The following is a 24,268-nucleotide window of genomic DNA, read 5'->3' as shown; positions in this document are numbered from 1 at the left end:
CAAAGATCTGATAAAAACATCACAATAATCCACAAGTAATCCACACTTCTCTTTTTTTTTTACTGGAATAAGCAATATTTTGGATTATATTTTATCCAGAAGCAACAGTTTGAAGTTAAAAGTGTCTTATTGATGGATGTGTTTTTTAGAAACACAGCTTTTCACTTCATAAGATGTTTATTGATGGACTGGATGCATCACTTGCTCACCAAGGCATCCTCTGCAGTGAATGGGTGCCGTCAGAATAAGAGTCCAAACATCTGATAAAAACATCAAAATAATCCACAAGTAATACACACTTCTGCAGCTGATATGACTTTTTCACTGGAGTAAGCAATTTTATGGATAGAGGACTCATGTTTTACCTGGAAGCAACAGTTTGAAGTTAAAAACGCCTTAATGATGGATTCATTTCTGACAAACGCAAAGCTTTTCACTTTATAAGATGTTTATTGGTGGAATGGAGTTGTGTGGATTACTTGTGGATTAAGGTGATGTTTTTATCAGCCGTTTGGACTCTCAATCTGACGGCACCCATTCACTGCAGAGGATCCATTTGTGAGTGATATAATGCTAAATTTCTCCAAAATGAAGATACAAACTCATTGACATCTTGGATGGCCTGAGGGTGAGTTCATTTTGGGTGAGCCATTCCTTGCATCAGCAAATCAAATTTCCAACATGACAAAAGAAAAGCTTTTGCAACCAACCTCTTTAGCAAGCAGAGCCAAATGTGTCAAACATGCTAAATGAACCTTTCTATAACCATTCACCTACAAAACACAAGCAATGGAGACTTTGTTTACAGTGAAACACTTGCAAAGCTGAAAATAGCATATAAAATCCTTTTATTTCGTTTGTGGAATGGAGTTTGCAGTTTTAAGTGGTAATCTGTATACTGTAGGGCCAAAGATAGAACAAGCATGAAAATAAAAGTGAACATAAAGGGGTTTGAGTAAACCATATTCTGACTTTCTGAGATTGTCACAGTTTAGTTTGTTATATTAAGACCAGATTTGGAGAGTTTTATGTAAGCTGAAATGTTTGTGAACTGCTCAGAGGCCTATAATGAAGCAATTGTGAAACACCCTTGAAGTATGAACCAGAAAATCAAGATGTTTGATTTTACTGGGAAAATACTGACAGTTGTTTGAGGGAAGGGTGGGAATTACATTCTAAAGGCTGGCATGCAAAATAAAATGTTCCAGGTTCTAGGGTGTGACCAAAACACCATTTTAATTAATCAAAATACAGTAAAAACTGTATAAAAAATTATGAAATAATATTGCAATTTAAAACAACTATTTTCTATTTCATTTTATTTTAAAATATTATTTATTCCTGTGATGCAAAGCTGAATTTTCAGTAGCTATTACTAGTCTTCAGTGTCATTCTAATATGCTGATTTGCTCTGTATACTTTGTACTGAGTCGAGTGATACATTTGTAGGTCAGAGTTTACATGTAGCAGCAGGTGTTTGTTGTTGTTGTTGCCAAATATGTACTACTTTCTCTGAACAAAGGATGCTGTCATTCGCTTCCAAACAGCAGTTAAATAGACAATCGATTTATGTGCAAAGATGTAGCTGAAATGTACTGTCACACCTTTGGGCTACATCTTTAATCAAACACACCTAAACCAGCTAATCAAGTCTTTTGGTTTCACCAGGAATTTAATTAGCAGGTCGATTAGGGCAGGGTAACTGAATTCTACAAGACTGCATAACTACATTGCATCATTCCTTGTGTGACATGTAACATTAAAATAACATCGCATAAAGCAAAAGAAGTCTTTTATGATTTCCTGCTATGATTTTCCTGGGGCCATAATCATAGTATACACACACTGCTTATCCTTATAGCTCTTAAGCCTACATGATATGTGATTATTTTTTTCTGTTATTCTATTTTAGGATTCTTCTCAGGGGAACTCAGTGTTTCAGATCAGTATGATCAACTATATCAAACAGAAATACCCTGAACTACAAGTGGTGGGAGGGAACGGTGAGGCTTTTTTGTCCTTTTGTGGTGCTTGAGTAGAGAGATATAAGATATCTTTAAGATGCATGGACCTAATAGGATATTCTTTGTGTTTTATTCTCCTTTTCTTGTATACAGTGGTGACTGCTGCTCAAGCAAAGAATCTGATAGATGCCGGTGTTGATGCTTTACGGGTGGGCATGGGCTGTGGATCCATCTGCATCACACAGGAAGGTATGTGTGAATTTCTTTCTGAAATTCTGACTGATTTTGGTGGACAAAATTGCTGTGGAAAGTTCCTAGGACATACTTTAAAGGACAAATGATGTCTTTATTCACTTCTGGAAAGGACAAAAGTGTTTTTTAGGGTTAGAGTTAGAATTTGGGGTTAGACTTCAGCAATTATTTTTTATAATAAATATATTATTATAATATATAAATATATAAATATATTTTTTTTTTATTTTCAACAGCAAGAAAATGGATTTTTGGGAAAGCAAATAACATTTTAGTTTTTTTTATTATATTTATTTATTTTTTTAAGTATAAGGGGGACAAATAATTATATAGCAATATTATTATTAATTTATTTTTTTATTTTGGGATTGCAATTTTCATTTTTATTTATTTATTTGGAATAGCAAAATGAAAACGAAAATTATCATTTTAGTTTTTTATTAAATGAATTGAATTTTAAGAATTATTATAAAAATAAGAATTACCTTATTCAAATTTAAATGTTTTATTTTTTTTTATTAGGATTTTTGGGATTGCAATTTTTTTATTTAATTTAATTAAATTAATTAATTTAATTAAATTTTATTTTATTTTATTTTATTTTCAACACCAAAAAAAGCATTTTTGGAATAGCAATGATCATTTATATAATCATTAATAATATAATCATTAAGATCATTAATAAGAATTACCTTATTCAAATTTAAATGTTTTATTTTTTTTTATTAGGATTTTTGGGATTGCAATTTTTTAATTTAATTTAATTAATTTAATATTTTTATTTTATTTTATTTTCAACACCAAAAAAAGCTTTTTTGGAATAGCAATGATCATTTTAGTTTTTTATTAAATGAATTGAATTTTAAGGATTATTATAAAAATAAGAATTGCCTTATTAAAATTTTAATGTTTTATTAAATTTTTTTTAGTTAGGATTTGTGGGATTGCAATTATCAGTTTATTTAATTTTTATTTTCAACAGCAAAAAAAAAAAAAAAAACATTTTTGGAGTAGCAATGATCATTTTAGTTTTTTATTATGTTAATTTAATTTTAATTACAAGCAAAATAAGAATGACCTATTTGTACCTATATATTTATAGGTATATTTATAATTCAAATGTGTTAGGATTTTTGGCAGTGCAATGTTTATTTTTATTTTTTTTTGATTAACAACAAGAAAAAGCATTTTTAGAATAGCGATGATCATTTTAATTTTTTATTATATTAATTAAATTAAATTTTAATTACAAGAAAAAATAAGAATGACCAATTTGTACCTAAATATTTATATATTTTATTTTATTTTTACCAACAAGAAAAGGGATTTTGGGGCAATTATCATTTTACTTGTATTATATTTATTTAATTTTAACTACAAGAAAAAATAAGAATTACCTATTTATATAACAATGTACATGTGTGTATGTACTATGTAGGCATACCTAAGCGGAAAATTATTTCTATAATCATGTCTAAAAAATGGCAAAAGTTTATTTTAGAGTTAGGATTTCTGAGATTGCAATTATAATTTTATTAGATTTTTTTTGTCTTTCATTTAATTTTATTATTTAAGAACAAGAAAAGAAAAATGAATTAGAGCAATGTAAATGTGTATATGTAGACATGCTTAAGAGTAAAACTAGTACTTTTATTCATGTATACAACTGGCAAAAGTTTTATTTTAGTGAAAAGTTTTGGGGATAACAATTATCAGTTTATTTTGAAGGACAGGAGACATTAACTAGCAATGTAAAAAATATAGCAATGTAAATATGTATATGTGTGTGTTTATCATACAGTGATGGCTTGTGGGAGACCGCAGGGCACGTCTGTGTACAAGGTGGCTGAATACGCCCGGCGTTTCGGGGTTCCAGTCATTGCAGATGGTGGCATCCAGACGGTTGGGCACGTTGTCAAAGCCCTTGCTCTTGGAGCATCCACAGGTGTGTGTTTTTGTGGTTGATTTGCCTGAACGATCATTGTTATTAATGGCTGGGATTTGTTTGCCTACATTTTACTGTCTGTGTCAGACCATGCCCTTCCCTTCTGCCTGTTTTGTTTCAGTGATGATGGGGTCATTGTTAGCAGCAACCACAGAAGCACCCGGTGAGTATTTCTTCTCAGACGGCGTTCGACTGAAGAAATACCGTGGCATGGGCTCTTTGGACGCTATGGAGAAAAACAACAGCAGTCAGAAACGTTACTTTAGGTAAACACTTTTAGACTCAAATCACTGCAAGTGTACTGTACGTACAAATAAAAAACAATGGGTGTTTCTTCAATTCTCAAAACTGTATGTTTTGGCCAAAAGTCATAAACATTTTGAGCACAGTGTCATTTCCAGCACATGTCAAGTTATGGATTGCTTAACAGCATCCTCTAGTGGAAACGCATGATTAAAATGCCTTCACTAGCATTTAATTGTCCTCAATATAAATAATTAAAAAACATTTTTATACTTATGCGTAATTAAAAAAAAAATTACAGCTTTGTTGAAAATGAAGGACAATTTATATTTATAATTTAGATTGTTGTTGTCTTCCAGGTACACTAGTTTTTGAACAATTGTTATGTTGGAAATGGTTTTTAATTATTTCACTCTTTGTTTAGACCATCATACTGCCATTTATGATTATAATTCATATTTGAAATGATAAATAATTATATTTACCTTGAGTTTTATTTATTTCAGTTTAATCTCAAATATGCTCTTCACAAATTAGTATTTTACATTTAGTTAATATTTTATATTTTTAACTTCTAGGTCCAAAACAAGGGTAAAACCATAAAATATGTACATAAATAAATTATAAAAATTCATAGTAGTAAAAGTAAAAATCACAAAGAATTATAAAGAATTACCTATTTATATAGAAATGTAATTTTTCTTTTTTTTTAAGAGTTAGGATTTTTGGGGTTACAATTATCATTTATTTTATTTAATTTTATGATTTTAAGAACAAGAAAAAATACGAATTACCTGTTTACATTGGTAAATGTTTAAATTCTATGTAAATGTGTTTTATTTTATATATATATATATATATATACATAAATGGTACTGTAAAGTGAAAATAAATTATGAAAACTTATAGTAAAATTGTAGTAAAGTAAAAATCAATAAATTATTAAGAATTACCTATTTATATAGCAATGCAAATGTGTTTCTTTTTTAGAGTTAGGATTTTTGGGATTACAATTATCAATTATTTTATTTTATTTTTTATTTGATGTTTTTAGAAACAAGAAAAAAATAAGAATGATCTATTTATATAGCAATTTTTTACGCTCATTCATATTAGGCTGCATTTATTTAATCAAAAATACAAAAAACTGTAATATTGTGAAATATTATTGCAATTCAAAATGCCATTTTTTTTATTTTAATGTACTTTAAAACTAATTTATTCCTGTGATGCAAAACTGAATTTTCAGCATCATTACTCCAGTCTTCATTGTCACATAATCCTTTAGAAATCATTCTAATATGAATCACATTCTATGATTTATTATCAATGTTGAAAACAGCTGTGATCCTTCATATCTTTTTTGCAACCTGTGATACTTTTTTTTTATAATTAAAAAGTTAAAAAGAACAGAATTTATTCAAAATAAAAATGACTGAGTAGTCTATATTATTACAAAAAAGATTTCTGTTTTAAATAAATGTTGTTCTTGTTAACATTTTATTCATCAAAGAATCCTGGAAAAAAAGTATCACAGGTTCCAAAAAAAAAAAAAAAGGCATCACAAATGTTTCCAACATTGATAATAAATAAACATATTAGACTGATTTCTAAAGGATCGTTTGACAATGAAGACTGGACTAATTATGTTGAAAATTCAGCATTGCATCACAGATATAAATTATATTATGAAGTATACTAAAATATAACTGTTGTTTCAAATTCCAGTAATATTTCACAATATTACTGTTTTTTTCTGTACTTTTGATTAAATAAATGCAGCCTCGAGACATCCTTAAAAAACATTAAAACTCTTACTGATCCCAAACTTTAGTAATAAAGTAAAAATCATAAAAGGGCATGAAGTTGAAGAAACAAACCCAATAAGATTTATGTACATATCATCTGCTATTTTTAAGACTTTCGTATGCAAGACATAAAAGGTTATGTGTATATGTGTGTGTTTTCCAGTGAAGGTGATAAAGTAAAGGTGGCTCAGGGAGTCTCTGGCTCAGTTCAGGATAAAGGCTCGATACACAAGTTCGTTCCTTACCTCATCGCTGGAATTCAACATGGCTGTCAGGATATCGGTGCAAAGAGCTTGTCTATTCTGCGGTAAGTGTGTCATTTTTCCTTATAGACATCTGAAAAGACCATGTCTATGCTAGTATACACTGTAATCTAGTCGCTTTTAGGAATACACTAGCAGATAGTTAACTAAATGAACTTTTGAACCAGTTATACACCGCTGTTCAACAAATTTTTTAATTTAATAAAGTCTTTTATACTGTAATATTATGAAATATAATTGCAATTTAAAACAGCAATCTTTTATTTTAATATTCTTTAAAATATAATTTATTCCTGTGATGCAAAGCTGGATTTTCAGCATTATTACTCCCGTCAGTGTCACATGATCCTTCAGAAATCATTCTAATATGCTGATTTATCATCGGTGTTGTAAATAGTTTCGCTGTGTAATATTGTAATATTTTGGAATCTGTGATAGTTTTTCAGGATTCTTTGATGAATAAAACATTAAAAAACAGCATTTATTTAAAATACATAAATAAATTCTAACAATATACACTACTGTTTAAAGTTTGGGGTCAGTGATTTTTTCTTTAATTTCTTTCTTTGAAAGAAATTAATACTTTTTTTGGCAAGGATGTATTAAATTGATCAAAAGGGATTTATATTGTTAGAAAAGATTTCTATTTGGAATAAATGCTGTCCTTTTTAACTTTTTATTAAGCAGCACAACTGTTTCCAGCACTGATAATAAATCAGTATATTAGAATGATTTCTGAAGGATCATGTGACACTGAAGACTGGAGTAACGGCTGATGAAAATACATATATTTTAAAGTATATTAAAAAAGAAAACTGCTATTTTAAATTGCAAAAACATTTCATAATGTTACATTTTTGATAAAAGAAATGAAATTCTTTCTTTTCTGGACTAAAATGGACCAAACTTTTACTAACTGTAAAATGCTTGGGTTTTTAATGTTTTTAAAAGACATCAGCAGTTCAATAAGTCTGTATTTTTTTTTGATAGAAGTACAGTAAAACTATAAAAATATAGTGAAATATCATGTAAATCAATAACAATGTAGTTTAAACATTTTATAAAATAGAATGTTTTCTATTTTACTATATTAAAAACAATTAATTTATTTCATAACATTGACAATATTAAGAGACATTATTAATAATTGAACTCTATTTGTTTATTGTAATAATATTTTAAAATATTAATGTTTTTACTTTTGATGAATATACTTAGTAGACTTATTTCAGAAAGCCTTTTGGCCTGTGTTTTTTTTCTTCTGGAAAAAAAATAACTAAAATATTGTATTCATTCTGCACTAAACAAATTTCTGTTCAGTAATTCTCTCTAGAAAATTTCCTTCATTTAAATTATAAAAAAAAAACATCTGCTTTCGACTATCAGTAGTTGGTACTGAATTATGGTTCACTGTGTGTCTTCAGCTAATGCTTCTACATTATTTTCTGTTTCAAACGTCAAAATAAAGGACATGTATTCATTTTTAAAAACTGTGTGCTTCCATCCATGGAATAAGCTGTCAAGTCTGAAAACCAAAGGCTATTGGCTATATAAAATAAAGACCAAGCTCTTTATATGCGACCCTGGACAACAAAACCAGCCTTAAGCAGCACGAGTATATTTATAGGAATAGCCAAAAATACATTGTATGGGTTAAAATTATAAATTTTTCTTTTATGCCAAAAATCATTAGGATATTAAGTAAAGATCATGTTCCATTAAGACATTTAGTACATTTCCTACTGTAAATATATCAAAACTTAATTTTTGCCTGGTAATATGTATTGCAAAGAACCTCATTTGGACAACTTCAAAGAGGATTTTCTCAATATTTAGATGGCAGATTTTCAAATAGTTGTATCTCAGCCAAATATTGTCCTATCCTAACAAACCATACATCAATGGAAAGCTCATTTATCCCGACCCTTATGACTGGTTTTGTGGTCCAGGGTCACATATCTCTCGCCCTAACTTCCTGAAAGAAAACCTCAACACGAAAAACAATGTTGTCTTGGTTTACATACACCTGTGTAAGTCTCACCTGTGTTACATATAGATCGATGATGTACTCTGGAGAGCTGAAGTTTGAGAAGAGGACCATGTCTGCTCAGGTTGAGGGCGGAGTTCATGGACTGCATTCGTAAGTCTCCGCCCACTCATTTAACCCCACCCACTTGACCTACCATCGTGTTTCATTCCTCACAGCACATACACTCAAAACACATTAGGATTTTGTGGTTCACATAAAGCTAAAAGTTCAGCAATCCCGTCTCTGTTCTTTTTGAAGTTCCCCTCAAAGACCCTCAGTCCACCCCTTCGTACATTGTCATGGAAAAGTAGAGTTTACATGTGAAAATGTCTTCTCTTCCTTTCTCTTATGCTGTCATCATAGATATTCTTTTGTGCCATGTAAGTATAATAGTGTCTCATGTCTCATAAAAGTGTGTTAAGTTCTGGTGGAGGGAGTTGTGTTGTAAACAGCGGTAAGGTCTGGGCTCTTTAGTGGGCGTCGAGACTATTTTAGTTTCCTCTTACCGTCGTATCACGTAGACAAACCTAGTCAGGGGCGCCGCTAAGGGGGGGAAAGTTAGGACAATTCTAAGGGCCCACGCCCTTTAGGGGCCCCCAGAGATCAGCTTTGGTATGGTAGGGGGGGCCCAACCTCATATTTTGTCATAGGGCCCAAAATTGCGAGCGGCGCCCCTGAACCTAGTGTCCACTATCCCAGTGTCCTGCTGTGGTTGTGTACTTGAAACACTCTCAGAGGGAGTCTGAAAGGGGGATTATCTGGGAAACAAACCCACTCCTACTTTTAAAAAGATGGTTTACCCAAAAATGACAATACTTACAGTGCCTTGCAAAAGTATTCATACCCCTTCATTTTGTTTTGTTGCAGCATTATGTTAAACTGCTTTAAATTACTTTTTTTTCCACATCAATCTCATACACCATAATGACAAGCACAAAACAGGTGTGTAACAACTTTGCAAATTTAATAGAAATAAAAAACTGAAAAGATCCCCTTGCATAAGTATTCATACCCTTTTCTGGGACACTCAAAATTTAGCTCAGGACCATTCATATTGCTTCTAGATGTTACTACATTTCGAGTGGAGTTAAACTGTGGCAAATTCATTTGAATGAGTATGATTTAGAAAGGCACACACCTCTCAGAAAAGGTCTAACAGCTGAAAATGCATATCAGAGCAAAAACCAAGTCCTGAGGTCAAGATAACTGCCTGTAGAGCTCAGTGACAGACTTGTGTTAAGTCAATGATCTAGGGAAGAGTTCAGAAAAAAAATCTGCTGCATTGAAGGTTCACAGAAGCATGCAGCCTCCATTATCCACAATGGAAGACGATTGGAACTAGGTCTGCCAGCCCCCATCCAAGCTGACAGAGCTTGAGAGGTGAAAAGGTGAGGCAAAGAATGGCAGATAATTGCCAAATGCAGATGTGCAAAGCTTGTCACATCATACCCAAAAAGACTTGAGGCTGTAAAGGTGCTTCAACTATGTACTGAGTTAAGGGTATGAATACTTATGCAATGTACTTATTTCAGTGTTTTATTTGTAATAAATTAGTAAAATTTGCAAATCTGGTTTTTGCTTTGTCATTGTTATGGTGTATGGAGTGTAAACTGATGTGGGGAAAAACTAATTTAAAGCAGTTTAACATAATGCTGCAACAAAACAAAATGTGAAAAAAATGAAGGGGTATGAATACTTTTGCAAGGCACTGCATATGCTTTTTTTTTCCTACACTCAGCATGCAAATGGTGACCAAGGGCTGTCAAGGTCCAAAAAGGACAGGAAAAGGTCATAAAAGTACACTAATGTTCAAAAGTTGGGGTCCGACTGCATTTATTTGATCAGTAAAACAGAAATATTGTGAAATATTATTAGAATGGACAGCTTTCTATTTAAATATATTTTAAAATTTAATTTATTATTAACTGCATTTTTAGCATCATTGCTCTAGTCTTCAATGTCACATGATCGATCCTTCAGAAAACATTCTAAAATGCTGATTTGCTGCTTCTCATTATTAATGATAAAAAGAGTCGTGCTACTTACTATTTTTATGATTTTTTTTTTCAGGATTCTTTGATGAATAGAAAGTTGAAATTTTTTCGCAACATTGTAAATGTTTTTATCTGTCACGTTTGATCCATTTAATGTGCACTTTCTGAATAAAAGTATTATCTTTCAATAATAATAATAATAATAATAATAATAATAATAATTAATTCAAATATCTTACTGACCCAAACTTTTGAATGGTAGTGCATCATAAAAATAATCCAGATTGCTTGGCACTATATTTCATATCTTCTAAAGCCGTATAAATCCTTTGTGTAAAGAACAGACTGGACTTTAAGTCATTATGTAAATATGACACTAGATTTGACATCTATGATGTTCTCATTGCTTCTCATGTGTCAGTAAATAATTTTTGAGACTGAATAACGTCTCAAATTTTAGTCTGTTCCTTGCTTAAAGCACTTTTATGATACTTCCATGCTTTTCATTTTTGGGGCAAACTGTTTCTTTAATTGGCTATCCTGACATGTTTAAAACCTTTAATTTGGACTAATCAATATATGGGCAATTTATTTAGGTTGTGTTTATTTTCAATTCTCCACAGTTACGAGAAGCGGTTATACTGAACCGGGCAACAGGGGGCACACAAGAGCTGGACCCAACGTCCCGTCACCGGCCGTCACTAAACACAGCAGCTAAACCTGATTTCTGCTATCCTCAACCCCTTTATCCTTTTTCCTGGTGGTTCTTGACTCTAGATAAACATTAAAAATAAGCAACAGTACTGAATGTACTATGGACTTGTTTCTTTTTTTTATTTTGTTCGGGCTTCCCTGCAAGAAATTAGACTTGCTACCAGAGATACTATTTTCAAAATCTTATATGAATGTACTGCATCATCTGAAATATTAGGATGCTATGTGTGTGTATGTAAGAGAGAGTGTGTGGAAATCAGATTCTAAATCAGATTGTCTGTTATTTTAATTTTTAATAATAGCAATAATATTTTCCGTGGCTATCGTGGCATAGGAAGAAAATCATGTGTATACCACATTGCCATTAGAGTGTTATGAATTCATTTTAATGTCTAATCTAATTAAAAAAAAATGCATTTGTTTTCTTTATATTTTTTCCACTAGGGCAAGTTTGCAGGCTGCTTGTGTCACAATGCTTTTCAGATTATCCAGGGAGCACTAGAATGATGTTACTTTATGGACCAGATTATGAGTATCAGCCTTAAAATCAGGTATTCTGTACTGTTACTCGCCTTACACTAGTCAATAATGTACACAGACATTAGAGACGCTCATTTCTTAAAGTTTATTTAACTGTTTCACACACTTGCATCATTTAACTTCGAAGCATTTACATATATCAAACATTTTACAGTATAAAAAATGGTCAGAGGTGAAGGACAATCAAAAGCATTTGCTGTAAAAGTGACGCTTTGAACTTTGGGCTCCATTTGATAGTTTACAAAGACTGTTGTGTTGTCATTCTGAATATAATACAGTTTATAGAATAAAGATTGAGTTTTATAGACTGTGTTTTTTATTTCTTATGTTAATATACTCTTTTATAAATGCAGTAACATAATGAGCAATGCAATTCAGAGGATTTAATTGTCATGTAGAAGCGTAGAAGTCATTGGACCATTTAGTAGTCACAGAGAGAAAATGCACATCTCAAACATTTAAAAAAGAGAGAGAAAGAGAAGCTGAGAATGAGACATAGTTTATGCTCACAACTTCATGTTATGACATCTCTATGGTCAACAGAGGGCAGTATTTGTCCAGCAGAATGGATGTGAGGGATTATGGGTACAGGATACAATAAATTATGTAATGAAAGTAAAAAAACAAAAAAACTAAAAGCACTAAAATGTCAACTGTTTCATTCATACAACAGCTAAATAGCATGTTTTAATGGTTAGCTTCATGGAGCCTTTTGCTGAATGTCTTTTCCCATAAGTATATGCTCCAACAGAACACCTAGGTCTCATTCCAGAATAAAAATGTTACCCAAGTGATGGTGCTGAAATAAAATGCAAATTGGTTCTAGAGAATGTGTTTCTATACAGTTGTAATGTTGACTTGAGAAATGAGTGATTAGGTGATCTGTGCTGTAAGAGCAAAACCAAAAGACATCTCATCATAAAACATGTTCATAAGAGCTAGCTTTATTGCTGGAAGGTACACAAAAGCCTCATGTGCAGTAGTATTTTTTAAAGTCTTTTGATCAAACCAAGTATTTATCAACAAGATTTGTCAAATATGAGATGTGGATTTCATTATTTCCTATCCTTGAAAGAGAACATCAGTCATTTAGAGGATGTAGGTTCCCGTTTTTTTCTTCTTAAATATAAAAAAATCTTTCCATTCAAGCAGAATGCATCAATCCATGTTGTGTCAAGAAAAGTTCTGTAAATTGGAGTTGTCTGAGTTGAAATCAAATCATGAGATATGGTTCCCAACTATGTTCCTGGAGAACAGGGGTGTCCAAACTCAGTTCTGGAGGGCCAGTGCCCTGCAGAGTTTAGGTCTTCAAGCTCTAATTTGCCTCTGCACACCTGCCTGGAAGTTTCTAGCATGCCTAGTAAGACCTTGATTAGCTGGTTCAGGTGTGTTTAATTGGGGTTGGAGCTAAACTCTGCAGGACACTAGCCCTCCAGGACCGAGTTTGGACATCCCTGCTGAAGAAACACTGTGCATATTGCATGTCTCTTTAATCTGGGGATGTCCAAACTCGTGGGTGAGCCACTGTCCAGGAGAGTTTAGCTCTAACTAGAGGTCTTCACGGGTTCACTTGGATCCAAATCCTGAGGTCCGACCCAAGAGGGTTCGGTCCAAAACTTCCATAAGTCCCTCAGATACGTCAGGTTCGGGTAAGAAGTGATTCAGGTCGATTCGGGTCAGATATAGATTTTCGAACCTGAGAAGAATTAAACACACCTGAACCAGCTAATCAAGCTAAATAAGTATGCCTAGTAAGACCTTAATTAGCTGGTTCAGGTGTGTTTAATTGGAGTTGGAGCTAAACTCTGTAGGACACTGGCCCTCCAGGACCGAGTTTGGACATCCCTGCTGAAGAAACACTGTGCATATTGTACAAAAGGTTCGACCCGAGCAAGTTTGGATACAAAAGTTCTATGAGTCCCTCGGACACGGGGGTCAAGGTCTGCCTCAACCCACCTGCCTGGAAGTTTCTAGTATGCCTAGTAAGACCTTCATTAGTTGGTTCAGGTGTGTTAAATTGGGGTTGGAACGAAATTCTACAGGCCATTGACCCTCCAGGAGCAGAATTGGATGCCCCTGTCTTAATCAAACACACCTGATCCAACTCATTAGCTTATTAGTAGCTTTTTGAATGGCCACTTTCCAGCAGCGTTTAGATCTGGGGTTGTCAACTATGTCCCTCAAGGTCCACTTTCCTGCAGAGTTTATCTTCAACCCTAATCGAATACACCTAAACAAGCTGATCAAGGCTTTACGCCGGTTTCACACCGCAAGCGTGAGCAGAGCGTGAGCTTCACGTCAGCGTAACTACAGCGTTACTGCAGCTGCAGACTCGCAAGAGTATTCACACTGGAAGCGTTTGTAGAGCGTGCAGTGCAGCGGTTCCAAAGCATTTATTTAGTAATCAGCTTTTCTCTGTGAAACTGATTACAGGTAAATATGAAATTAATAATGAAACTGCAGAAGCAGATTCAACCCAGGCCTTTTCCTTCGAAGATAAGTATTAAGTAATACTTATCGTGTTCTATGAGAGCTGTGTGTGGAGGGAGTGGAGTGTTTTTCTGAATGTTTCATCTATTTGCGCACAATATTTTGAACTATACTGTGTGTAGCTGTGTTTTGTGTGTTGCGATGTGTTCATTGTCAAACTCAAAAATAGATTATTTTTATTATAACTTTTTTTTTTTAAATGGCAATATTTGAGAAATTAATAATTAGATTTTATTGACCAAATATTAGTTTGTCGTATATTTTTTCATTCGATCAGATAACATTTGAAGCTGTCATTTGATGATGTTACAACGTGCTCCCCACCCGCGGGGCATGTTGTCACATTTCACTTTCTTTCTATTGAGGTAAATAACGAAAAACGTATACACTGTAATTATGAAACAAAGCGACATATTTGTACTAGACAAACAACTTTTACACAAACTGAGAAATGCAAAAAGTGTTACTTTGTGCTCCCCTAATCATAAAGCTGCACATGAATGAGGTAAAATATGGGTAGCGCTAGAGCCTGTGTATTTTCTTCTTTTATTATTATTATTATCATTGTTATAATTATTTTACCTTTAGTTACACAGTGCTTTATACAATCCAAGACTCAATCATATCAGCTTTTTCTCGATGCAAAAAAAATAAAATAAAAAAATAAGAAAAGAAAAAATAATTCCGCCTTAAAACATTTTGTAATTTTTTGGCTATTTTTTACACCATGCTTGCACCTAAACTGAATATATAAAAACACGTTTATATCTTCTGTAGCCTAGTCCTACATATTTTGGATTCTTCATTTTCTTTTGATAACGATTCTTGTTAAACTCACTAGACATGCGTATTAGCCTATATGTGCATTTTGAGCTTGTTCTATGCATTTATATATTTTTTTTTTGTGTGAAATCTTATTTATTTTGGCCATCAAAAGTGTACTGTCACTTTATTTGAGCGTGAGCAGCGCAGCAAAAATAGACTCGGCGCCGAAACCATCGCTTCAGCGCTGCTCACGCTACGCTCCTGCTTGACGCTCACGCGCTGCTCCTGCTGCCGGTGTGAATGCACTCGTTTGTTAACATGGGCGCCGAAAAAAATACGCGCCGCTCACGCTCTGCTCACGCTTGCGGTGTGAAACGGGCCTTAGGATCACTAGAAAAGAGGCTTTTGCACCAGAGGAACCTTTTCATAGTTCCTAGGACTATTGGCAGAAAGTACCCACTTTTTGGCATGTTTGCACCGCAGGAACTAGGAACGTATAATTAGCTCCTACTTCAGAGTAGGGTTTAGCTATGTAAGTGTATGTTGATTGGCTAAACGCATACAAAACACTGGCTACCCGGCATTCTTTAAAAGCCATGAACATGAAAAACAGTGGTAATTGCATTTACCAGTTGTCTCTAGCGTTGTGTTTTTTTTCGCAGCCTCTATGATATGTAATACTATCGTCATAGGAGATTTAGTCAGATTTTCATACTCTTTCAATCGCGTAAATTGTGCGTTTAAATTCCATCTGTGTTATCACAACAACTCAACACACAACAAAAACAAGTCCGTAAAGACGTCGCTTTCAGATGCTTCAGATCCTGTTGCCGGTGCAAATACAACCAGGAAAATGGCCTGAGGTGGAAATCGATTCTCTAGGAACCACCCTGCTTGCTAGTTTCTAGAACTGAGTTTCTAGAACTACGCTGTGTGAAAGCCTCTAAAGCAGGGGTGCCCAAAATCAGTCCTGGAGGGCTGATGTCCTGCAGAGTTTAGTTCCAACCTCAATTAGACACACCAGAACCAGCTGATCAAGCGTTTACTAGCTATACTAGAAACTTCACAACAGGTGTGTTGATGCAAGTTGGAGCTAAGCTCTGCAGGACATCAGCCCTCTACGACTGAGTTTGGGCACTCCTACCCTAAAGTTAAAGACAAGGTTGGAGCTAAATGCTGCAGGAAAGTGGACCTTGAGGGCCAGAGTTGAGAAACCCCTAGTGTAGAACTTGCCCTAGTTAAACACACCTTAACCAGCTAATAAAGATCTCCAGGAAAGTGGTCCTCCAAGAGAAGGATTTTACACCCCTGGGTTAAACATTAAACTGGAAAATGTTAAAGTTAAGTCTGCAGGTAAGTACAGCACAGTCTGTAGTTGAATAAAGATTTCTTCCCCTATAGGTCAATCGTATCACTACTGATACTGAGTGCATCTATTTGCCTGCAGACGTTGATGAATTCAGCCTGAATGGCAAGCTCATCAACACGAGTTGTCTCCACATCTGTACTCCCTCTGGAGGACGTAGAGCCCAAGGTTGTGTACCGTCTTTGGAGTTGCTGCCCGGACTGAGAGCCCTGATGTAGGCTGCTCTGGGACTGTTGTGTTGAGTGGACCGAAACTTGAGCTGGTCTCCCAGATATAGTGCTCCATTGCCTGGGTCGACTGGGTACGGTAGCGGGGTCCACATCCCCACAGGAGGCAGTGCGGTATAGGCTGGGTTCGGTGGAGTTTCCCCGACAGGGTTGTCCGTCTGGGGGTCCTCGTGTGCTGAGAGAAAGCCTGGAGGAACCGAACAGGCTATGCTGGAACAGAGCCTCGCTGTTCAAGGCCTCATCGATGCTTCGTCGCAGGTCGATTGGCGAAGGGGGACGCAGATCTGCCGTGGAGTCAGCGTCGAAGCTTGCAAAGGAGGATGCATGGGATACTTTGCTCTTCTTTGTGGTTTGGGAAAGCTGTGTGCAAGACTCGAGCTGAGGGCTGCCGGGATAGTGAAGGTCCAAACCGTCAGATTCGCTATGCGGAAGCTCCACCAAGGTGTAGAGCGGCACGCTTTCACTTTCCCGCCGTGCTATTCCCTCACACAACCCCAGCTTCTCAGCCGGCCGTAGTGACCAACCACACCGACTCGAAAGGACGGTGGGCTTGGCCAATGTGGTGCTTTCTGTGGCTGGCTTTTTGAAGAGCCAGCTGCAGCCTCCTGGTTTGGAAAAGGGCACTCCGCAACAAAGAAGGGGGTGAGTGATTACAAGAGCTAGGGTGAGACATACTCCTGTTTCACACACTCGGCAGCTGAGCTGAAAGCCCCACCAGGGCCAGGGCATCAGGCCAACCATGACTCCGCCAGTCAGCCCTCCTGCATGAAGCATGGCATAGAGTCGAAGACCACCACATACTAGCAGAAACAGGGCAGAGAACACTCCTGTCCTGGCTGCTCTTTCCCACATACGTGCTTCTGTGAAGGGACACCTGCTAGCATGGCATGATGGCCGCTCGGGAGAGCTCTCATTTAGCCGGTAAATGTGCTTGACATCAGCACGGGCACAGCAGTAAAGAAGCAAGTACGTGAAAGATAAGAGAGAGGACATCAACACAAAGACAGCAGGTGGTAATAGAGGCACAACTTGCAGGGTCGGAAAGAGTTGCAATATTGCCATGGAAGCCATCACTATGGCTATGTGCAGCAGCACTAGAGCAGCCAACAGGCAGGTGCTGCGCTGCAGGGTGTTCTGGGAAAGTATCTGGGTGCAAGAGCGAGCAGTTAGCAGTAGAAGCAACAGACCAAATGATGCAGTAATACAGGGATAGGCAGCTTCATGCAGCAGTCGTGCCCAGACTATGGGTAGGCGCTCTTTTTGGCCGTATGGATCGTAGAGGAGCCACAGAGCTCTGCTAGAACCTGTTAGTAGTTGGAGAAGGTGGAGGAGGCTGAAATGGGCACAGCCAGAGGGCCAGCGCAACGGCAAACACATCAGGCTGAGCACAGACAGCACAGCCACAAGCGAGAACACGCAGCCGAGTCCATAAACCTGCAACTCCCATGCCAGGCCCCATGTTGCCATTGCAGCATTCCAGTCAGTCAGTAAAGGGACCAGTAGAGGCGGAGTCAGGGCTTCAAGGGGTGGGGTTATTACACCAGGGGGTGTGGTTTCATACACAGGAGGTGGAGTAGACAGAGTGTTGTTAGTTAAAGCATGATTCCTTGAGGAGTCAGGCGACTGGCAGATCCCAGTGCCAACCAGGCTACAGTCCGGAATTGTGGAAGACTTGCGCCAGTCATCACCTGTAAATGCTGAAATACAATATATAGCTTAGTTTAAGATGCATTTAGTATACATACACTTTCAGAAAATAGGTACAAAAGCTGTCACTTGGGTGCGATACCTTAGATACACTTGGTGTTTGCTTACTGACAAAAAAAGATCAGTCTATGATTTTAATTGTAGGTTTTTTTTAACAGTGAGAGACAGAAAAACACAAAATTATAAATTGATTTGCATTTTAATGAGTGAAATAAGTATTTGACCCCTTCGCAAAACATGACTTGGCAAAACCCTTGTTGGCAATCACAGAGGTCAGTGTTTCTTGTAGTTGGCCACCAGGTTTGCACACATCTCAGGAAAGGATTTTGTCCCACTCCTCTTTGCAGATCTTCTACAAGTCATTAAGGTTTCAAGGCTGACATTTGGCAACTCGAACTTTCAGCTCCCTCCACATATTTTCTATGGGATTAAGTTCTGGAGACTCACTAGGCCACTTCAGGACCTTCATGTGATTCTTTTTGAGCCACTCCTTTGTTGCCTTGGCCATGTGTTTTGGGTCATACCCAACCACAACCCATTTTAAATGCCATGGCTGGCTTCAATGCTCTGGCGGTACATGGCCCCATCCATCTTCTCTTTGATGCGGTGTAGATGTCCTGTCCACTTAGCAGAAAAACACCCCCAAAGCATAATGTTTACACCTCCATGTTTGATGGTGGGATGGTGTTCTTGGAGTCAAAGGCAGCCTTCCTCCTCCTCCAAACATGGCAAGTTGAGTTGATGCCAAAGAGCTCAATTTTTGTCTCATCTGACCACAACACTTTCACCCATTTCTCATCTGAATCATTCAGATGTTCGTTAGAAAACTTCAGGCAGGCCTGTACATGTGCTTTCTTGAGAAGGAGGACCTTGTGGGAGCTGCAGGATTTCAGTCCTTCACGGAGTAGTGTTTTACCAGTTTTCTTGGTGACTATGGTCCCAGCTGCCTTGAGATCATTGACAAGATCCTCCCTGTAGTTCTGGGCTGATTCCTTAACGTTCTCATGATCAATGAATCTCCACAAGGTGAGATCTTGCATGGAGCCTCAGACAGAGAGAGGTTGACAGTTAAGAGAGACAGTCCCTTTAAGAGAGTGCTCCAAATCTTAGCTTGTGACCTGTATAAAAGACATCTGGGAGCCAGAAATCTTGCTGATTAATAGGGGATTATTTCACTCATTATAATGCAATCAATTTATAACTTTTTTGAAATGCATTTTTCTGAATTTTTGTCTCTCAGTCAATAAACCTACCATTAAAATTATAGACTGATCATTTCTTTGTCAGTGGGTAAACATACAAAATCAGTCTTCTTCACTGTAGATTACTCGCAGGATATTTTTCATGTTACAAAATAGCGATTTCCGTGTAAGGGGACCTACAATGTATGTAAAAAAAAAAAATGGCTCATTCTAATGTAATAAAAACATAATGGTTCATTATGTAAGATCTTTATACACCTCTGAAAACAGTTGTGCATATTGCATTTCTGTCAATAGATCCTCCTAAATATTGCACACTGCACTTTTAAAATGGAGTAAGATATTGTAATGCAGCCTCAAAGTAGATTTAGTATGCGCTCATGAGGTTATATTCACAAAACACAAAACTAATATTCTCCACAAGCAGCTTATTAACTTTAAGTTTTATAGTGAAGTTACACTTGATACAGCACAAGAGGTATTTAAACCGCAGAGAATACACATAACAAACCACACACTTATGTTTCACAGAGAAACCTGTATCTAGAAGTATACAAATGAATAAAACGAGGTAAGTAGATAACCGTACGTTCCTCTGGTATGAAAGCCAGGGTCGTGAATCTCAGCATTAATATAAGATAAACCATCAGCCGTAAATATATAAAACAATGACTGTGTCAATTAGCTATAGAGAGATGTGGAACTAGGCTGTTGTAAATGGGTCGCACACTTCAGCTCTGACACACATTCACATACGGCACAGATAAGAGGGCATTGACCCTGTTGCCGTTCTCATGAGTGTGACTATTTAAAAACTAGAAACTGACACACTTTCATGACATTACATCACCTGTGTGTGGAAGTGAAGAGGAGGGGCTCTATGTAGCAAGATTGTTTCTGAATGCAGCCTATTTTTTTTTACCAATACTCTGCTCTAACTGTGGATAAAACAGCACTTCATTGGTTACTGAAGGGTTGACTGATTGATATAGATTATTTGTAAGTCCTTCCACATCAGTAATAATCCAGAATACACTGGGGCTGAATCCCTGAGTCAGCTATAGTGCTTTAGCATGTGTTAATTAAGGTCAGAGAATCTGGCTTGAGATTTCCCTCTAAGAATTGAATGACTGACCTTTCAGTACCACCACTCTTAAATGTCTTTGGTTCATCAAAAGTGACATGTTTAGTTTGCACAAGGACAATAAAAGAGTTTTTGAAAAAAAAAAGTGCAAGTTGCAATAGATAATAAAAATATCATCGCACTCAGCTCTCCAGTAGTTAAAGATAAAATAATAAAATAAAAGAATTAACAATGAATGCATCAGTACCTGCTTCAGAAAAGGTTTCAGTGACCTTGATCACAGTGGTGGCTGATTGGCCATTTTGTTTCATTTGATCAACACCCTCACGCTCCTCTCTTTCTGGATCAGAGCTTGTCATATCGAAAGTTGGTTCTGTCAGACTACCTGAGAGAGAGAGAGAGAGAGAGAGAGAGAGAGAAAAAATAGGATTATAAATCTGTCCTCAAACAAATGGAACTAAGAACTAATGCAAGCTCAAAGAGTGAAAAAGAAACCATTTCATTTGATTTAAACCTGCTTTTGTTCTTGGTTTTTACCTATAATCCTCAGCTAAACTTTAATTCTATAAGATTCATCCAAAAGAAGCTGTAAATTGCATTTAGTTTCACAATGAGTCGCTAGGGGGCTTGCATCCCACTCACATCTGCAGTGATGAACGGCTTGTTCGCTGCTGGAATACTGATGTTTTCACTGCAGCTTGAGAACAGCAGGCAAGAGTTAGCTAAAAGCACAATGAGGATGCACTACTGATGCAGGCATTAAGAGGAAGCTATTATGCCAATATAGCATTACCAAAGAGATGCAGTTGAAGTGCATACCAATTTAGATTTTTACATTTACACATTTATTCAGTCTAATATGTCATTTTCAGTGTTTTAAGTATTATTTTCCAGCAGTGACATTGCCCCATTAATCATATCGTACCTGAGTATTTCATTGAGTTAATGAAGGAATTTTCTATTTGTATTAAAAGTGACAGCAAAATAAAGCCAAGAAATGTCTTTGTACTGAGTTGTCCTCAAAGACTACATGCAAAAAACATAAATACAACGTGGCAGTATTTGTCTGTTTCATATACAGTTGACTCATATGAGCTGATTCATTTTAGTCAAACAAGAACATATAGTGCAACCAGAGGAATCAGATTCACAAACAAGCAACTTTTATGAGACAGTTCTTTTTAGTGAGTCGAAAAACATACAGTGCCACCAGAGTAGTAGATTCATGAACAAATGAATCTTTTGAGATGGTTCTTTTTGGTGAATTATAAGCATACAGAAAAACATGCAGTAGTCTGATTAATGAACAAAATGTTCTTAAGAATTGATTCTTTTTAATGAATCAAAAACATGTAGTGCTATCAGAGTAGTCCGATTCATGAACAAATGACTCTTATGAGCAGATTCTTTTTTGTGAATCAAAAACATATAGCACGGCCAGAGTAGTGCGATTCATGAACAAATTACTTTTATGAGACAAATGAGCCAAATATTTATAATCAAAAACATATAGTGCATTTGTAGTCTGATTCACACACAAATGACTCTTATGAGGCAATTTTCCAAGTGAGTCAAAAACTTATAGTGCAACCAGAGTAATCCGATTCATGCACAAATGACTCTTATGAGCAGATTCTTTTTCGTGAATCAAACACATATAGCACGGTCAGAGTAGTCCGATTCATGAACAAATTACTTTTATGAGACAAATGAGCCAAATATTTATAATAAAAAACATATAGTGCATTTGTAGTCTGATTCACACACAAATGACTCTTATGAGCAGATTCTTTTTCGTGAATCAAACACATATAGCACGGTCAGAGTAGTCTGATTCATCAACAAATTCATCTTATGAGTCGTTCTATTTAGCAAATAAAAAGCATACAGAAAAACTTAAGCAGTCTGGTTTATGAACAAACTGGTCTTATGAACCAATTCTTTTTAGTGAATCAAAAACATATAGTGCCACCAGATAAGTCCAATTCATGGACAAATTACTCTTAAGAGCCAAATATTTTTTGTGAATCAAAAACTGCAACCAGAATAATCAGATTCACAAACAACTCTTGTGAGCTGATGCTTTTAGTAAATCAAAAACCTAGAGTGCCATCAGAGTATTAAAAATTTATTTAATGGGCCAGTTCTTCTTAGTGAATTATATGCATACAGAGAAACAGCAGTCTGATCCATGAACAAATTATTTTTTAGTGAATCAAAAACATATAGTGCCACTACAGAAGTCTGATTCATGAACAAATGACTCTTATGAGCCAAATAATTTTTATTGAATAAAAAAACCAGAGACGATTCTTTGTAGTGATTCTAAAACATACAGTGCCACCAGAGTATTCCGATTCATGAACAAATGACTCTTACAAGCCAAATATTTTTAGTGAATCAAAAACATACTGTGCAACAGAATAATTGGATTCACAAATTATGAGCTGATTTTTTAGTGAATCTAAAACATAGTGCCATCAGAGGAGTCTGAGTCATGAACGAATGTCTCTTATGAGTCAAATGCTGTTTTAATACATCAAAAACACAAGGCAACTAGAATAATCGGATTCACAAACAAACAACTCTTATGAGCTGATTCTTTTTAGTGAATCAAAAACATACAGTGCAGCCAGAGTAGTCAGATTCACAAAAAAAATACTCTTATTAGCTGATTCTTTTTCGTGATTTAACATACAGTGCGAGAATAGCGTAATTCCCACAAATATGACTCATATGAACTGATTCTTTAAACAGTTTAATAAGACAAGTTACTGGTTTGAATTAGTCTCAGCAATCCTTGACTGAATAGGATTATTTTTAGCAGTGTCTGTATCAAAATGAAATATCAGCTTCATGGACACAAATAACACAAGTTTTGCTTGTCTTTTATGCATGGATACACATTCACACACTATCAGGTTCTTTCATGACATGCAGAGTTGGCTCTGGTGTATCATTAATTTGATTACCTGTCGGAGCATCTGTCAAATCCTTTGTTTCTTCAGATGGCTGCAGATTGTCTGTCACTCCTCTTGGCAAAGTGGTACCATCTAAGGTTCCTCTGGCATATGGTGTCTGAGAAGCACCCGAGGACTTCCACAGTGCCTGGTAGGTGCTAAATCTGCTTTCAGCAGGAGTCTGAGGTGTGTAAGTCTCTATATTCCAACCAAAAGGTGTCTTGGACTCTGTATTCCAGGCCTGAGAAGAAAAAGGCTGCAGTGTTGCCAATGAAGATTTTAAAGACTGTTCCATTTTGCCTTGCGTACTAAAATTTGGCCAATCAGATGTGTCCATTTGAGGTCCCTCTTCGTCATTTTGCATATCTGAAGGAGGTTCAGTCTTGGTGGAAGTTAAAGTTTTGATCCATGGTGTTCTTGAGGCCTCCATTGTGACATAGGGGTTTTGTTCAACTGAAAGGTCCTCCTCAAGATCTCGGCTAGTCTCCGCTGAATGTAATACGTCGGTTGGAGTAGTCATGTCCAATTTTATTGATTGGGACATCCATGGTGAGCTGGTGGCTGGCTCTGGCTCTGTGCTGGTCCAAAATTGGGCTCTTTCATTGCTATTTAAAGATACAGCACACAGACTAGCACACAGTGAGAAACTGAGGACCAGCAGTAGAGCTCCACTGTGAGGGGTCATGCTGACACTCCTCTGAAGATGTTACTCTTC

At 36.0% G+C, this 24,268-nt stretch overlaps 2 protein-coding genes across 4 annotated transcripts in view; one reads left to right on the top strand and one right to left on the bottom strand.

Annotated features, from left to right (window-relative positions):
• The window catches only part of impdh1a (IMP (inosine 5'-monophosphate) dehydrogenase 1a), a 29,096-nt gene extending 17,039 nt beyond the window's left edge, over positions 1–12,057 (top strand). For 2 of the 3 annotated variants that reach the window (XM_073850096.1, XM_073850098.1), the window contains exons 9-16: positions 1,913–2,003; positions 2,118–2,213; positions 4,018–4,161; positions 4,283–4,427; positions 6,376–6,519; positions 8,532–8,615; positions 8,868–8,884; positions 11,122–12,057. In XM_073850096.1, the coding sequence (XP_073706197.1) occupies positions 1,913–2,003; positions 2,118–2,213; positions 4,018–4,161; positions 4,283–4,427; positions 6,376–6,519; positions 8,532–8,615; positions 8,868–8,884; positions 11,122–11,216 (816 nt within the window). In that variant the 3' untranslated portion in view covers positions 11,217–12,057. The remainder of the gene's footprint in view (positions 1–1,912; positions 2,004–2,117; positions 2,214–4,017; positions 4,162–4,282; positions 4,428–6,375; positions 6,520–8,531; positions 8,616–8,867; positions 8,885–11,121) is intronic. The other variant, XM_073850097.1, reaches the window with a different exon arrangement.
• A 2,893-nt stretch (positions 12,058–14,950) lies between these two features.
• On the bottom strand, positions 14,951–24,262 carry prrt4a (proline rich transmembrane protein 4a). Its single transcript, XM_073850782.1, has 3 exons — positions 23,566–24,262; positions 20,841–20,978; positions 14,951–18,297 (listed from the first exon to the last, which is right to left on the bottom strand). The coding sequence occupies exons 1-3, from the start codon at positions 24,236–24,238 to the stop codon at positions 16,403–16,405; spliced, it is 2,706 nt and encodes a 901-aa protein (XP_073706883.1). The 5' UTR covers positions 24,239–24,262; the 3' UTR covers positions 14,951–16,402.
• Between the last annotated feature and the right edge of the window lie 6 nt (positions 24,263–24,268).

The sequence above is a fragment of the Garra rufa genome, chromosome 11 (genome assembly GCF_049309525.1).
Source record: "Garra rufa chromosome 11, GarRuf1.0, whole genome shotgun sequence".
Classification (NCBI taxonomy): Eukaryota; Metazoa; Chordata; class Actinopteri; order Cypriniformes; family Cyprinidae; genus Garra; species Garra rufa.
This window is presented reverse-complemented; position numbering and strand designations above follow the sequence as displayed.

Bases quoted from the DNA above. Each gene is read 5' to 3' on its own strand.
- prrt4a (XM_073850782.1), bottom strand. From the start codon at position 24,238: ATGACCCCTCACAGTGGAGCTCTACTGCTGGTCCTCAGTTTCTCACTG. The intron at 20,979-23,565 runs GTAATCAAATTA...TCTCTCTCTCAG, and splicing joins TTTGACAGATGCTCCGACAG to GTAGTCTGACAGAACCAACT. The intron at 18,298-20,840 runs GTACTGATGCAT...ATTGTATTTCAG, and splicing joins TGAAACCTTTTCTGAAGCAG to CATTTACAGGTGATGACTGG.